The sequence below is a fragment of the Taeniopygia guttata genome, chromosome 1 (genome assembly GCF_048771995.1).
Source record: "Taeniopygia guttata chromosome 1, bTaeGut7.mat, whole genome shotgun sequence".
NCBI lineage: Eukaryota > Metazoa > Chordata > Aves > Passeriformes > Estrildidae > Taeniopygia > Taeniopygia guttata.
This window is the reverse complement of record NC_133024.1, coordinates 25,800,183-25,817,072: the sequence shown is the minus strand read 5'-3', so window position 1 is coordinate 25,817,072 and position 16,890 is coordinate 25,800,183. Positions and strand designations below refer to the sequence as shown.

At 39.5% G+C, this 16,890-nt stretch overlaps 1 protein-coding gene across 2 annotated transcripts in view; it reads right to left on the bottom strand.

Moving 5' to 3' along the window:
* The window catches only part of GTF2E1 (general transcription factor IIE subunit 1), a 48,601-nt gene that overhangs the window by 24,563 nt on the left and 7,148 nt on the right, over nt 1-16,890 (bottom strand). For both annotated transcript variants that reach the window (XM_002187360.7, XM_030266346.4), the window contains exon 2: nt 15,905-16,382. In XM_002187360.7, coding sequence (XP_002187396.1) covers nt 15,905-16,352 — 448 coding nt within the window. In that variant the 5' untranslated portion in view covers nt 16,353-16,382. The remainder of the gene's footprint in view (nt 1-15,904; nt 16,383-16,890) is intronic.

Here is a 16,890-nt window from a genome sequence, read left to right as displayed (position 1 = left end):
ATTCGGGGTAAAAAACCCCTTTAGGTTAGGGTATTATGAAAAACTGAGGATAAGAAGCCCAGAATATGCCAACCATGAAGGTTAAATTTACCCTGCTTCAGAGAAGGATGATGACATGGCTATCTCTTCTAGCCCCACACTGCATCTGAAAATAACCTTCAGCATATTCTGAAATGTTGATACTTTTACTGTATACTCATTCCCTATTTTATATCTACTTTTCAAAGAAGAAACACATGTTTTTAAAGCCACAAACATAAAATTAACAACCAAGTATGAAAAATTGAAACAGAACTTCCCTCCCACCACTAAGGGCTGTTTAATAAATAGAATTGTTAACAACATCTTTCCTTGGAAAATTTGATTCTGCATCAACATTCTGGTTCACAAATGCTGTATCTCTTGTTTCAGGCTTTCTCCTGTACATTTTAATCAACAGATTGCTAGTTTTAGACTATGTTTATGCTGGAAGCCAACGAGCCAGGGTCACAGTAATTGAAAGGCCCCAGAAAGCACACTCTTCTGGAGGCCTATATGATTATCCATTCTCCCTTGCCTTCTTTTTAGTTCCAATAACTGATATTTTAATCAATACCCCACAGAACATGAATGACTTTCTTGCCGGGCCTGTAGCAAACACTTGCACCAGTGCCTTACACATGGACTGACAGACCATCTGCTAACCTGTTAAAGTGCAAGTCCCAGCCGTGTGTTCTACTTTAATAGGTTATTTTATGTCTGACTTGGCACTGAACATCTCTTGATGCTCTTGTCCTGTTTTCCCAGTCTCCAACACATGCAAGCTGAAAGCAGAGTAAAAAAACTGCAGGTTGATTCCTATGACAAATTCTCGATCCTCACATTTCTTTTCTCTTGCTCCTAGCACACTCCCTTGCAAGGTATGCTGAGACACACGCTCCCTTTGGGAGACTGGATAGAGTGAACCTGCTGATTTCAAAGCTAGAAGGGAGGTTAATCCAACTTGAATTCATTTAAGCAATGACCACTACAAAACCCAAACCAGTGAAATGCTTGATCTTTCACACTTTAAAGCGGTTTCAGGGCTCAAGACAACAAAGTACACATGAGGAATTTTACCTTCATACTTGAAACACTGTACAGAATCTGAGCCATGATATTTGTGACCTGGTTGCTACTTGTGGTTTTAGTAAATCAAAACAAAGCACAGCTGAATAATAATGACTAGCACAAAACTATCCTAAGTGATAGAGTTTGATTTCACAAACAAGAAGTTTTATTAATGAATAGCTTTCTTGAAGAAAACTAAACCCCGTTATTTTTGTAGCACAGCTCAATGTCTCTTCTGAATTGGGTTGTTCTACACAGAAGTTTAATAGACACCAGACCATATGTGAGCTTAGCTTTAGCTCATGCCAGTTTAATAAGTGTTCCAGAGTCACAGAATGAAATTGGCATTCCCACGGTGCACATGACAGGCAGAACTTTCACAGAACTTAGGACACTTAAAACCAGACAAGAACATAGGAGTTACTGCTGTGCAGGGCTCCCTTCACTGGTAGCAGAGAGAAGGATGCTCTGTTTACAGTTTTCTTCTGCCTCAAGTGTTCATGTCTGCTCTGTAAATGCCCAAAATTAGAAAGATTAATACCTTGCCTAGTGTCAGTGCCCATGTTTGGGAAGACACTCTTTTTCTCTCTCTCCCATTTACTGAATTGTATTACTGGAACATTTTCTAATGTTCTGCAAGCAATTTTTTTTTTTTTTAAAAACCATGGTTGATGCTAACCTTGGCTTCCTTCCAATGTCTTCAAAAGAATACAAGAGTTATCTGCATCAGTTTCCTGAGCTGCATTTTCCTTTTACTTTAGCAGAATTAACTAATGAATAGTGTCACTCTAAATATCATATTTTGAAGCACAGGCAGATGAAAGGTTCTACAGTTTCAGACAGTGGCATCAGAAAGAAAATAACAATATCCCAGCCTTTCAGGTTTTCACTGAGGATGATAATTTAGAAATCTGAACTCAGAGTCTCTTTCTAGGTTTGTCACCAAGTTATTTCCAATTAGGAACACATCATACACCTACCCATGCAATTTATTCACATTTATATATACTTTCACAAGACCTCACTGTAACACTGTCAATTATTGCCATCAGAGAAGAACATTACTGACACAATTATTAGTTATTTTTAATTAATTTAGCTGCTAAGAATGCCAGCATATTTTAACATTATACATGAAAAAGCAGCTTAGTACAAACATACACTATCTGATACAGCATACAGGGCAGAAAACTCATTTGCAGAAAAACAATATCTTGCATTTCTTCTGAGAAGGGCATATGAAGATTGTGTCAAATGCTTATGTACAGAAGAAAAGTCAAAACCCTACCTTAACAATGGTAATTTTCTGATTTTTTAAATACCAGTTTTTCACTATTCTTAAACCCAAGCCAGAAAACTCTTTTTAGATATTTCATGTTCATCACTGCAGTAACTTCTAGAGTCTGATGTCAATAGACTTTTTACTCTGCCTTGCATCCTGAATAAATTTTTGCATGTACACATTTTTGCAAAAATCTAAAACAGTTTTCTGAGTATTCTCTATTCCTATATTAAACACACTTCTTTGCAGAGCAAGTTTCCATCAAAAAATGATCTTCCTATACAGATAAGCATCTTTCCTTACTTACACAATCCAAGATCCTATCACTTTTGCTGGCTTTTCTTTCAACCAAAAGCTCCAACTTTCATAGATATTTCCAAAATAATTTTTCCTCACTCAAAACAACCTGAGGAATGAAGCAATTTGTTCTGGTTCCATTTGAACACACAGGGATGTTCAGGGATGTCATAGCCTTAGAGCTATGACAAAGTAAGGTAACAAAGGATAAAAACAAAAGCAAAACCTCAAATCACATAACCTTGCTCAGCTGCAACCTGCAGCATTAAGAAGAGAAGAGCTTTTAACGGGAAGCAGGCACAAAAGCAATCACTTGTTATCACTGCAATCCCAAACTGGAATTTTGTCAATTGTGTCAATTCTCTTTGGGAAGAAGATGTAGAACAGCACTACAAAGTTAGTGGCATCCTCTTCTGTGTGCTTCAAGGACTACCTTTCAGCCTGTTCATCATGTAAGAGTCACAGCAATCCTTTTTATCTGATGCACGTCCAAAGGGATGCACAGAAACACGTGAGACAGGTTAAAGATGCCAGAGAAATCTCAATTTCACAGCAGCGTATTCAGCACGTATAAGGAGTCTATTTCAGGGTCAAGGAAAGCCAGACAAAAGATTCCAGTGGAAGGAAGAAGAAACATTCAGATTTTTGACAAAAGCAGTCAGCCAGAGATCAAGGTGCTTTATTAAAATCCAGGCAAGCCTTCTCAAGAGCACAAAACACTGCCTTTCAATTTTATAAACAAACCAAGAGTGTGATTTAATTCTCAAGTAACAAAATCATAATGCTCTGGATTAAAAAAATAAGGATTATAAAAACTTCCATAATAACATCCTGACATGGGCAAGGGACTGGAAGTTGTCTCTGGAAGAGAAGAGGAAATTGGAAGCTCCAGATGACTTTTTTGATTGCACATCCCATCAGTAAAAAAAAACTTTTGAGCAAACTGTAAGAATATTTACTTATATGTAATAATATTCTATATATTATAAAGCATACACAAAAATAGAATTAGGAACAAGCAAAAGATGCAAAACTGTTTTAGAAGATTTTTATTGATGTTACAAGAATATTTTCTGAGTATTCCTCCCACCATCATGGATTGTTTTGCATGCATCCCACTTTGGAGTGTGCTGCAGATGGCTTTTTCTCCTCTTTCCTACTTCCAAAGATATTATCTAATCTCTTGCAGCTCAGTGAGGAATAGCATTTACCTGGAGTTAATGCAGAGGAAAATAACAACTATGATGGCAGAGATCTAGTGACTGGAATTCAGGACTGGGGAAGGGTGGAGGACAGCTGAGACTCAGCCCATTTTGTTAGGGGTTATACTCCAGAACACATTCAGGAAACTGGATATTGGTGAAGGCTAAAGTATGGAAAAGAATTTACCCATAAAGAGGGAACTGATCAGGATTACGAATTATAAGAGGAAAAAAAAAGTGAGGTGAATTTTTAGTTTTAGAGAAGGATAATGAGATAAGATAAAGGAAAATGAGAAAAACAGGGAGAAATCTATTTTGTTTGGGAGAAGAGATGATCTTCAACTGTTCTGGATGCTTATCAGCAAACTACAGAAACTTCATCCAGATAAATTAATCACAAAATTATTGCACACCTGGTGGAGAACACCACTTTTAGGAAAAAATCATTGCTTACTGTTAGCCTTAGAAGGCATTTCAAGAGTCTGTCCTGGTTCACTTCAATTTCATACTTTCTCCTAAAGACTTTTGAAGGTAGACTTTTGAAGGTAGATGCTATGTACTAACAAGACAAAATTGGAAAAGGTGGCAAATCCTCGGCAGAAGACACAACTGGAATGAAAAACTGTCTTTATGAATTACATAAATTGTCATTAGTGAACAAGATGGTGTCGAGTTCAAACCATCCATTTATTTTTTCCATACCTGCACTTTACTTTCTAAACAGCTTACAGATGATGGTTGTGAGCCTCATAAAGGCACCTTTGGATTGGCAGAATAGGTATAAAAACAGCATCTTCTATCACCATTCAGACTCTGCAATACTGGAACACGTGCAAAGACTGATGCAGACAATCCAAGTGAGTGCCTATGCCTGCAACTGTATCACACAGGATATTCTCAAACAAAGTAACTTCTGACTAAGAGATCAATTTCAAGTTTTAACTGCTCTAACCTGAAAAGGCGTATCAAAAATTATATTAAATGATTTTGCATTACAGCTGACAGTAGAATGAAGAGCTATCACAAGTTGAGGAATCAAAGTTTTGACACCATGAAATTGTACAGCGTATTTGTAAGCAAACATTGCCATTGCATTAAAGAAAGTGACTTTATATAGCCTTAATAAAAAAAATCAGTGAATACATATTAAAAATGTTTTATTGCACAAATTCTGATGCAGGCAGCAATCTGAGAAGAAAACAAACAACAACTACATAAATTAATTATCAGATTTCCAAACCCGATTTCCTGTCTTTCAGCATCCAGTAGCTTACAGGGTCTTAATGTTCTTTCAAAACTGATTATAAACAAACATACGGACATTTATGGCAAATCTTTGAGCCCTCACAGGGAGTTTCAAAGAGCAAGCCTGCTGTGCTGTTTACTTGCATTTGCTTTCCCTCTCCTTAAGCATGCACTCATGCTTGGTGCCATAAATGCTTCCATCAGAGCAAGCAGAATTGGCGCAACTCCAAGGCAAATTGTCATTTTGCTATTAGAAATGCACCAGAGATAATAAAAGTGAGCTAATAAACTAAAATTCAAATAAAAAGGGGTTAAAAGAAGCAAGCTCTTATTCCTTTCTTTTACAGGTGCAAGAGCAGCTGTGCTCCAATGATCTTGAATCTGAGATACAACTCATTACCTGTACTCTGAAGAGGGAGAAGCACGGTATAAAAGATTAATTTAACAAGGTAACAAAGTCTCTTTCAATCCAAGAGAGCAGTAAAAGACAGAAGAACCTCAGAAATTTGTAAACATTTGTTTATAATTTTGTCATCGAATTAAATATAAACACAAAATTTCAGACCAGTGCTGAAGACCAGCAGAGACTCATTGGTATTCATGAGGCATTGGTCTTACTCACAGGATATACAGAAGGTCAGAATTGCACAGAACTAGAGTCCTGCAAAAAATATTTGGTAGAAAAAGTTCTGTTTCAAAAACTGCCAGTCTAACCAGGCAAATCAAGCAAGTGTGAGGAAACAGTGTTATACATTTCTCCCATTTGGAAGAAAGAGAACCTAAGTAATAAGTGATAAAGCCACGTAAGAATACTGGAGCTCATGCCCAGTTTAAGCTCTGGTATCTAAACAACACAGTCACCCAAGGAGCATTTAGGAGGAGCTAAAAGCTGCATGTTGATGGGCGCAGGTCAAACTCAGGCTCAGTCACATCTTCTCTGACTCCACCACTGTAGCTGTTTTCCCTTCACTGGACTGTAACCACTGCAGTCCTGAGAATACACAAGGCAGCAGACCCTTAACACTCCAATTCCTGAATGAGTACTACAGATTCGGATGATGACCAGGATCATGTTTTGGAATCAAATACTAAACTGCTGAGAAGCACAGCAGCATTCATTGCCTGAAAGCATCAAGTTCCTGTCAGCTTTACAAGTTACTGCTTTTGTGGGTCATTAACTTCCAGCTCCAGGCAGATTAGGATGAATCACCAAAGCATTTACCAGTGGCAAGACCCATGGCTGAGAGGGAGGACCACATGCAGGACTGAGAAACTCAATCCTGAACAAAAACATTCCAGCATAGACATGCAATGTTCAGTTATCACATAAAAATATTTGGGTGATAGTAAGCAGCTCAACTGTGTCTTGATACCACACAGATTTCCTTGAGTTAAATTCTTTAAAATGCAAAAAAGGACCATGTCAATCACAGAACCCAAAAGATTCCCAAAGTTTTAGCTGATAGAGCACCATATACAGCAGGCGAGAATTACTGCCTCCTCCTTCATCAGCTTCTCTGACATTTTTAAGAATTTTTAACACCAAGATTTTTACACAGACACACAGATCAGCCAATTTAATTACAGCTTTTGTTGTCTTCTCATACAAAAAGAATGTTCAGATGAGTTTTGTTTGGTTTTGTTTAGTTTTAAAATTAATGTGTTCTGTTCCCAACAATAATCATATATTCATGTGATCTTGTTCACAGAGCAGGAAGAACCACTGAGACTGCAATCTCTCCATTTCAACTTGAGTGAAGATTCACAAATCACCTAATGTTTTGTCTTTTATGGTCAAGTTACATCCTTGTCCTCACTGCTTTTTAGGCTTCAGGGTAGATAAACAAACGCCTTTTAAATCCGTTTCAGCAGCTCAGTGCAATTATTATGGAAATTAAAAAGGTATCGCTTCTTTCAGCTCCACTGAATTACATTCAGAAGTTGCTAATCTCTTTGCAACTTAAAACTACAGTATTCAAGTATTCCCATAATCCTGGACACTAGGAGTTTATATACTCCAGTCATGCAGTAAAACTATTAAAGGCATTTATCTACTTGTCAACAGGGTTGTTTTCATAAGCAGAGTAGTTTAACTCTTTTCCCTAGCCTGAAGTCAGCAAACTGGATCATATTGTTTCAGACTAACAGCAAAAAGAATCCAGAAAAGACAGCCTGCCTTAGCTCCACCTGTAAGCACAACCAAAGAACGTGATTATTAGCCAGTTGTGTTAATTCACATTAAGTCCCCAAGAAGAAACAAGAAAGTAAGAATAAAATTATTAAACAGCCCAAGAGGAAGAAAATTTTTGACTGTGAAGAGAGAAAATGCTTCCATGATGCAATTTTAGACTGGCATTTTCAGAACAGATTTGTATTATTGAGCTTTCTCCTGTTCCATCAAAGCAGCTGCCTGTTCCCTTCTGACACCCAGATTTCTTTTAATCAATGAAGACATGATGCTGCGTTCTGATCAAATGCCCTTCCTGGCCATCCCTAGCAGAGAGAATTAAAAGCCTTGCCAATCCTTTTGAAGTGCAAATCTACACCAAGTAGGTTTCATGCCTCTTGTTATTGTTGCCTCTCTCAGAAGAACACAGCTGAGCTGGAACACAGAACACTGGACTGTTTACTTATCTTCCAAAGCACATCCTGCCTTGCACTTGAGATCCCATGATCTGTCTGCACTTCCACTCTCCTTTTTCTGCACTCCCAAATCTCACATTGTTCAAGCAAAAAAACGTTGATAACTCTAGACTGTAAAACAGCTCGTTCCTCAAGTGGCAGAATTGCTTACCTGAACATGGGTTGACAGATTTTCTTTCTTCAAGCTGCATGCCTGACCTGTAATTTGCTCTGGAAGACACATATCAGTACAGGATGGGCACACTTGAGCCTCCAGCTTGTACCCTGACAGCACTTTGGGAGAAAACACACCCAGCTGTATCACTCTGATCTTAAATTGAAAGTCAAGAAGACACCAGCTTTTTTCTGGCCGAGAACCAAGTACAGCTATACAAAGACAGTCCAGGGGCCCAGTCAGCAGTTTAAAATACATTTCTCTAGAGCACTGTAAAGGATACAAGTTAATAAGCTCTGCCAGGGGGCCACAGCAGGTTATCAGTGGAGAATGAGGTATGCAAGGTGCTCTAAGGGCAAAGCAGTGCTGTAACTCAGCTGTGAAATAGCACCTTGATCACAGACTGCAATGTGTATACAGAACTGCCCCTATATGTAGTTATTTCTTGATCAAAATTTAGGCAGTAAACTTGAGAAAATTTAAGATACCAACCAGATTTCCTTCAGCATTTCACAATGACATTAACCTATACTTCGTTTCCCCTACAGTTTCCCCTTCCTGACGAGATGGATTTGCAGTTAGACAAGGGGAACAATTTAACCTTGAATGTTTAAAAAAAAAATCAGCACCTGAAGAACAACTTTATATTATTTAGAGGAACACCACATTGCTCATTCATCTCAGTGTGCCGATCATTTTTAGCTCAATTCAATTAAAATTACAATTTTTAGGCAAAGACATTTCTCTTGAAAAGGTAAATTAAACATTCAAAAATTGGACTGCATGAGACACATATCAAATTATTGTTAATTCAGAAGCATCAGATGATTTAATCTGTATTCACTATAAACTGGAAGAGAGGAATCCTTGCTTCCTCTCCAGAAGCTAATACTGCTGCAGCTCATATGCCCAACCTCAGCAGCTCTGAGCAGACAGAGCTCTTCCTTTGGTTCCACTGTGGATAAATTAAGCCAAATACCAAGGCAAGAAAACACAACTGGACAGAGGCACTATTCAAATTAAGCCTAGTGGGAACCACAGATAGGGGTTTTTTCTTTCAGTCAAGAAGACCACACCAAAATACCAACTGAGCCAACATACTATACCCTTGAATTGCATGCAATAGCAGAGAGACTCCATGAGCTCTAGAGCTGACTTACAGATGCCCATGCCTAAAAGAGTAACACCCTTCACAGACAAAATTACCAAGGCTGCAGTTTCAAAAGAACAAGTCACTAGAATAAAAGAAAGGAATGCTGCAGTTCAGCTTTCATCACTATAAATGGCTTAGCAATATTCACAGATTTCACAGAGATCTTCTTGCTGCAATCTATTTCAATTTGCAAAGCTAAGAGAAGTTAAAGTGATAACCTCTACTTGAAGGGCAATTACTTCTTGTACTTCAAATAATAAAATGCCCTTCATAGATAAAACAAACAACAACAACAAAAAAGGCATCAATATTGTAAGTCAGGGCATGCATTTATCAGATAGGTTTTTTAGTCTGAGAGCCACAAGCATTCCAGCCAGAGGTCAGTGTGGAATACAGGGAAGTGATCAGCCAGCATTCTACAGGCAGCAGCTTATCCTCTTGGCTGCTCTTCTGCATAGCACAGGTTCTAACCCTACCTTCACCTATTTCCCCATCAAGCTGAGAGATCCATGGTTAGACCAGCTGGTTATTTTCCAGACAGGGTGCCCAACTCACAGAGAATGAGTTCAAGTTATAGATGCAACCTTTAACTCACTCTACAGAGTATTCTTACTTTGAGGAAAATATGCATTAATTCTGGTATGTTTTTCTCAGTTTTCCTTTCCCTGTGGCTCCAAACCTTATCTAGCTGAAGCAGAGTGAAGCTGACAGGAATACTCTTGGAGATTTTGCCAGGAATTTGAATAGAAATAGAAAAACTAAACAGAGCATGGACACTTTCCTTCTGCTGGTGTTTGCCAAAAGCTCTCAGTGGCAGCAAAGACAAACAAAATGTGCTTGTAAAGTCAAGGAAAATCACACTAATGGGTTTTCATGCACTTGGAAAGCTAACAATGATAACAAAAACACACAACTTCACACAGCTTGAAGTTGTTCAAAGGAGAACTGTTCTGAATCCTTTCTTTTTCAAGACAAATTTTAGTATGCCTATTTACATTAAGACTTGCCAAGTCCTCATTTTGGCTGGTTAAAAGCTGTAAATTGTTGTAGTAGTAGCATCACTTACCACATACATGGAACTACATGGCAGGCAAAGCTATCCAGAATGTCTGAAAATCATTGAACTCAAAGGACAAGAAACAATAGCATAAAGATCAAACCGGACTGGCTACATTGTATGAATATATATAATAAATATCTCCATGTGATTTATTTTTTTTTCTGGTGGCTGGAAGAGACAGAATATAAAAAAGATGCACTAGAAATGGACACAAGTGCTCCCGAAGAAAGGGTAAGGCAAAAAAAGCAGGGAAAAAGAGAAGCATAATAGAAAATTAACAAAATAGATAGGACAGGCTCAAAAGTAATTTGAATCAGATGAGGAACTTTTGAAGCCAACATAGAACTTGCCTGAGGAAGTGGCATTCAAAAGAAGATGAGAAGACAGATGTGTTCTGAGCAGCTCACTGGGGATGAAGTGAGGAGCTGAGCACTCAGGAGAAAAGGCAGTAGCTCCAGAAGTCAGCACACAAGACCAAAGCAAAAAAATGAAAGACTAGTCAAATTTCTAATCTCAGAAACAGGGCCCAAACCATACAAGTGCTCAGCTGCACACAAGCTGCCTGAATGTGATATTAAGTGCCTTGTGACAGGTGCACAAAACCAGTCTCTGAATGTGTTATGTGCAATTCTGTTAGAAAGTACACAAAGGACATGTGAGAGGCTGACAGTAAAACAAGTGGGTTAAAATTATATTCAAGGTGCTGTCTTTCTTTCTAGAAAACTGATATTGTCACCTTCAATTTGTTCTTACCAAATTAAATTTCTTATCGGTACACAGAATAAAAAAGGCATACACAGTATGTTACCATTACAGTGCATTTGTGGGGATGCGAGACATCCCCACAAAATCACCCACCAAACCAAGAGCAAACTGTGGGAGGATGAAGAGCAGACAAGTAATTAACTGCTGCAATTTCAAAAAACAACAAAATATTTCAGTGATTACCACTGTGATTAAGACTATCCCAACAAGCATCACCTTTCTGATTCACATTACCCACTTGTCTTCCATCCATTTCATTCCACTACTATTCACACCTTATCTAATTGAATATTAGGGTGAGGACACAATGTATAGATGGACGTGAGAGATCAACTGTAATTACAACATACTGGTAACATCTGTATTTTTCTTCACAGTAAGAGAAGTGAAAGAAATTCATAACTGGGTAAAAATTATATTGTGAAGGTGGTAGAGAGTAGTGGAAGAACGACTTCATCTAGCCTTACACTTTCTAACATCAAATTCACTTTCTGCACTGGTGAGTATCCTAACAGTCTGGTATTTAGAATACCTCAGAAAATCCAGGGCTGAATACTGGTGTTATGCACTGCAGAATCTCATTTCTGCCACTCCTTCACTTCCAACTCATTCTACCTTCTGCATTTTCTAGTCACATACTTTCTTTCAAACTGACCTTGAATTTGACAGAACTCCAACACCACACTAGATTTACAAATATAATTAAGGTTTGAGAATAGGATACATTAGAGACGTTCTCCGGCCAGATCCAATTAATCACGCTACAGAAACACACATCCATGAACATAATTTCCAGTGTTGTGACATTCTATGGATTAAGCAAGCCAAGCCCATCTGTAGAGAGAAAAGACAGAGCCCTCTACCGGGTGAGAAATGCAGCTCCTCCCGTGCTTCCCCCGCACGCCACTGCACGCACGTGGGCATTTGGGTTCAATTCTCCAAACATCCAGTCCACAAAATGGTATCGAGTTGTTTAGGTTGATCTGCAATTCAAGGGATTGACCTGCAGAAGCCAAATTTCTGCAGTTTCCACATTAAAAGCACAGAGAAGAACATTCTTCCCATAGGTTAAAGAGACTAATACAACATCCTATCTTTAGGTGAAACAGGAAAACCCAATGTTCCCTTACGCCAGTTTCCACTTTTGGCCCAGGGTTGGCAGTAGACAGAGTTCAGCAGTGTTATTCACATCACACATCTAACAGATGGCTTTACTGCTCCTCAACTAAACTATTTCCTTGTACACCCCCTGCCTCAAGAGACAGCCTTTATCTTGTTCAGGGGAATAGCTGAAACTTTCCACCTCCATAAGCGTTCATCACAGCAGCAGCTGCAAATTCATGTGCACAATGAGGAGTGATGAAATACCAGAGTACAGTCAGACAGCAGATGATGGAACAAGGGAAAGGCAAGGACCAAGTGCTCATAGTAGGGTATTCCAGGAAAACAACTATCTTTTTCCTCTCTCAGTCATCCTATCTGGAAAACAAAGCTAGAAGTAAAGACTTTTCATTCATCAGCATTATTGTTTTCTCTCCTGTAGATTTCAAAACACTCACAGAAGTGGTTGCTCAGCCTGTAACAACCCAGTCTGCACCAATTCCCATCCATAGGCAAACTCTTCAATCAGAAAGTTTTTCTAAGGTTTGCTACAAGCTTCCATTGCAAACTTCTGCACAATAAAATCATGCTGTGTTCACACTGTTTGCCTGTAAAACTAGGGGTTACTGATATAGCTTCTTTGGAGGCAACAGTGAAAAACACCACTGAGGAGAAAGTGTGACACCTAGAGATCTGCTCAAGCTCCTCCTGTAGAACAGATGGGGCTAAAACTCCTGACCTGGGCATGCCATGCTCAGAGTTAACAGACACTCAACTCACTGGTCACCCAACCAAGCAACTCCTTCAACACAGCAGGCATTTCTTTCCACTTTTCAGAAGATCGCCTTGTGAGTTGAAGCAGCAGAAAAACTCCAGTTTTTGGCATCATCTTGACTTTCACTGTCACACATCCTGTTCTTGAACTTCCTTCAAGTACTAGATAAGTTATTCAACCTTTGACAACACAGCAAGTCTTTGGAGGCTTTTTTGGGTTGAGACATTTAATGGTAGAAAAAGGGATGGAGAAAAAAAATCTTACAATGCTTTTAAAACCAGAGGGAACACACTCTAAAAGTAACACTTCTACTATTTAAAATCTACATTTAAAACTACTGTAGTGGCAAGCACACTACTTTGTTCAAAATATTTTTTCCAAGTTAATTGAACAGCAGTCAAAGCACATCCACACCTACATGTCCTGAAAACAAAGCCTTCTCATTATCAATTATTTTTTCTCAGCAGACTCATGCCTACCTTCCAACACCATCAATAATCACATTTTCTGATTAAAAAATACACACTTAGGTTTATTCCAACATTATTCAGAGATGGAGTAAAGAAAAGAGCCAAAAGAGAGCTACTTGACCCATAAGAAACAAAGGTCTGCCAAATCCAAGAGCTAGACACAGATGCTGTGATAAAAACTAAAGAGCTCTACAGATCCAAATTATGAACAGGCTCTTTATAAGCACTCTTAATTCACAAATTCCAGTATAATGACCAGAGTCATGGAGTGGCTCTGGAAACCTCTTCACCCATGCTAATAAGGAAGCGTTAAGAGCAACTCTTCCAATTCTGCAATTGCCGAGAGTTTGCATTTGAGTTGTAGATAGGAAAGAGAAAAGCAGAACAGATGAAAACACAAGACATCTAAATCACACCCCTCTCTGAATGACAAGGACAAAAGACAGGCTGTGAAAGAGGGTATCTTTAAACAAAATACTCTCAATTTAAGTGCAGCTTGGTCCAGATTGGTGCAGAGAATGCCTTCCATGTCCTACCTGCTCCACTGATTGAGAGATTTTGGCCCTGCAGGCCTTTTAATTCACAAAGTTTTATCAACATAGCTGCAGTCTAAGAACAGTTCAGGTCAACTGTGACTGAAGCTATGTGGCTCTCAGCTACCCTTCAGCAGTTGTACTGCCACAACTTTCCATGAGTGGGAAAGGTTTATCTTTAGCACTGACAGGAGCTAAAGACATTCTTGGAAAAGCACAGCTCTTCACTGTCTAATAAACCTTTTTCTTTGCATGCCTTGACCTCATGAGCTTCCTCTGTGAAAGACCTAGGGGTCTCTCAGGTCTTTTCTGATAGAGAATTCAGAGCATCAAGAAATATGGAGACACATTCCACTCAATATAAAGCAGACATACAGCAGTATCATTGTGCATTATCTAGATGAAGCTATCATTTACTCAAAAATAATATAAGGAGAAACAGAATATACGTAAATTCTATGCAGGTATGTTCTTACTGAAAGTACGTGGAGGCAAACTGACAATCTTGTTATTTGCACAAATACTGACAGAACTCCTGGGAATTGCTGAGAAAACAGCACTCAGCCTTTTCCTCCATCAGAACATAAAACACTCCATGTGCCAGTGAGTGACTTCACACTGGGGACACAGCCAGTGCCGGTACTGCAGGCAGACCCTTGGTTGACCTTATCAGTTCCTGGAGCACAGGCCTTGGTATCAAAGCCAAATCCCAGCATTATTATTTTCAGCACCTCCCTGACAGGCAGTTCTTTGCTCTCAGAACTCAGTGCCCACACAGGCTGGGAGGCAATGGCCACAGGCCTTTGCTAAGTGCTACAGGTCCCCATGCGATCAGTGTCTCACACTCCCCACTGCATGTGTTGGTTCTCTACTCTCTCCTTACCAATACAAACTGCAAAAGCACCATTTCCTTTCAGCCAACATACACAACTGTAGCCACCACAGATAACCATTAATTGTGGAGGGCACGTAGAGTTTCTGCGCTCAGTGGTGAGCACAGAAATTCTGTGCTGGCACTGCTGGTTTGGTGCTCTACAAGGAAGCAATTTCTACTCAGTGAGCTGCACTGGATTTCATCAACAGCTGTTACTTAGTGGATTCTGCTTCCCTAGTACTAAGTAATATTTTCATGGTTGCTCAAATAAAAGGAGTTTCACAGCTTTTTAACTTTGGAGGCAGGAAAAAGGGAAAATGAGAGGCTGAACATTTCTTGGGTGTTTCCACTTGGCAGATTAAACATCAATAACCCCAGATTAAAAGATTCAGTGTTGCTAAACAATAAAATTTACAGCTTCTCATTCTGTTAACTGACACAAAACATCATACTTAAACGTATCCAAGAGCTCTCCTAACTTCTATCCTCTTACTTTTCTGAAAAAGTAAAATCAGGACACAGAATTCCAAAGAAAAAAATTAAAAAGTAAATTAACACATAACGCCCCCCCCCCCCGCCTTCCCCCAAAATAATCCCAGATTAGACTAGTAAAACAGTCTCATCGGGTGCAGGTGTGCTTCCTTTTATTCCCTGGCACAGAAGCACAAAGTAGACAATGACACCCAAGAAAGACTCTCATTTCATATGCATGAGACAGATACACACTTCCACTGAGACTTAGACATGAATAAGAATCTTGTTTACTCCCAACCACAGACAAGACTTTAATTAATTTCTTTTAACTTTTGTGAGACTGCTTTGCACTGGGAAACAAGGTTGTGCAGTATAATGCACTAAACTAGAGAATATTAAACAGTAACAACTCACTTCTTGCATGACCAACTAAAACCAACTCTACATATACCCTCTCTGCAAACTATCTGGACAGTTTACTGGCAAGACCAGGTTATACTGAAAAGCCATCAGCTTCCAACAAGGACAGATTGCGTTATTCACCCTTGAGTGTGACTTCAATAAGACTTCCATTTCTTTACTGCTTGTTACTCAAAAGCATTTCACCAAGATTCCTCTTCGTCTGTATAAATCTGTATACACTCTTTTTGTGTTTTGCTCAAACATTTACCACCTGCAGAAATAGAGTGCCCTCTAGCCCTGGCCAAGCTCAAAGAAAATTTTCCCTAAAGTCCAGCACTTAGAGCCACAGGAGACAGCAAGAGCAGTCTGTTAGCTGTACCCTTACCTGTCCTGGGGTCAAACAGCTGGTTGGCCTCCAGATCTGTGAAAGTGCTGAAGCAGATGGGGCATTTAAAAGAGGCGCGGTTGGTGGAGTCTCTCTCGTCGGTCTCGATCCTGCGGCGCATGTGGTCCAGCTTGTACTTGACCACGTTGACAAGCAGGCGGTAGTTGATGAAGTAATAGTTGTGGCGTGTGGTCTTGCCATCGGGAGCTGTCTCAACCCTCATCCTGCATTTGATGAACTTGTCACCCTTGAGGGTGTTGAGGACAGCCCTCAGCTGCTTCCTGTCAAACTTCAGGAGCTCCAGCATGTCCTCCTCCTTCACACAGGGGTTCCTGATGAGGATGTCCAGAGCCAAAGCATGCTCGATGCCATAAAAGCCACGCACCACATATTTGGCAAGACGTTTGAGAGCTGCTGGGACCTCAGTGAGGACGTCTGGGTCAGTCATAGCAGGTCCAGATCGTGAGCTTCATGTATACTGCAAGGACAAAAAGGCAGATGGATTCTTAGCTAGTCTTCTAACTTCCAAAGTTCTTATTTATCTTACTTAGAGGTAAGAAAAGGATGGGGTGTTTTCCATTTCCCTTTGCTAAGCCTTGTACTTTCTTCTTAGGTGTCAATAATGCTACAGAAATAGGAAATGATACCTCTCATTCAAAGCAAAACAATGTAAAACTTTTTTTAAAGCTCACAAGAAATTAGTACCAAAACATACAGCAGATTTCATTTGTATTCAGTCACAGCCAACACAGCTTGAGTAAGAAAGCTGTCCTTCAGAAGACAGCTTTGAGATAACTGAGACCCATAAATTGGGAAAAGCAGAAAATAGCTACAGAAAGAAAGGCCGTAAGACAGCCCAAGAGTGTAGTCTGAGGGCCTCAGCTGACATCACTTGATTCTAGTGTAAGCAGCCCTGTCTGGTTTAGCATCTCAGCCATCCCTGGGCAGAGATGCCCTATGAGGACAGCTTGCTGTACAAGCTTGGA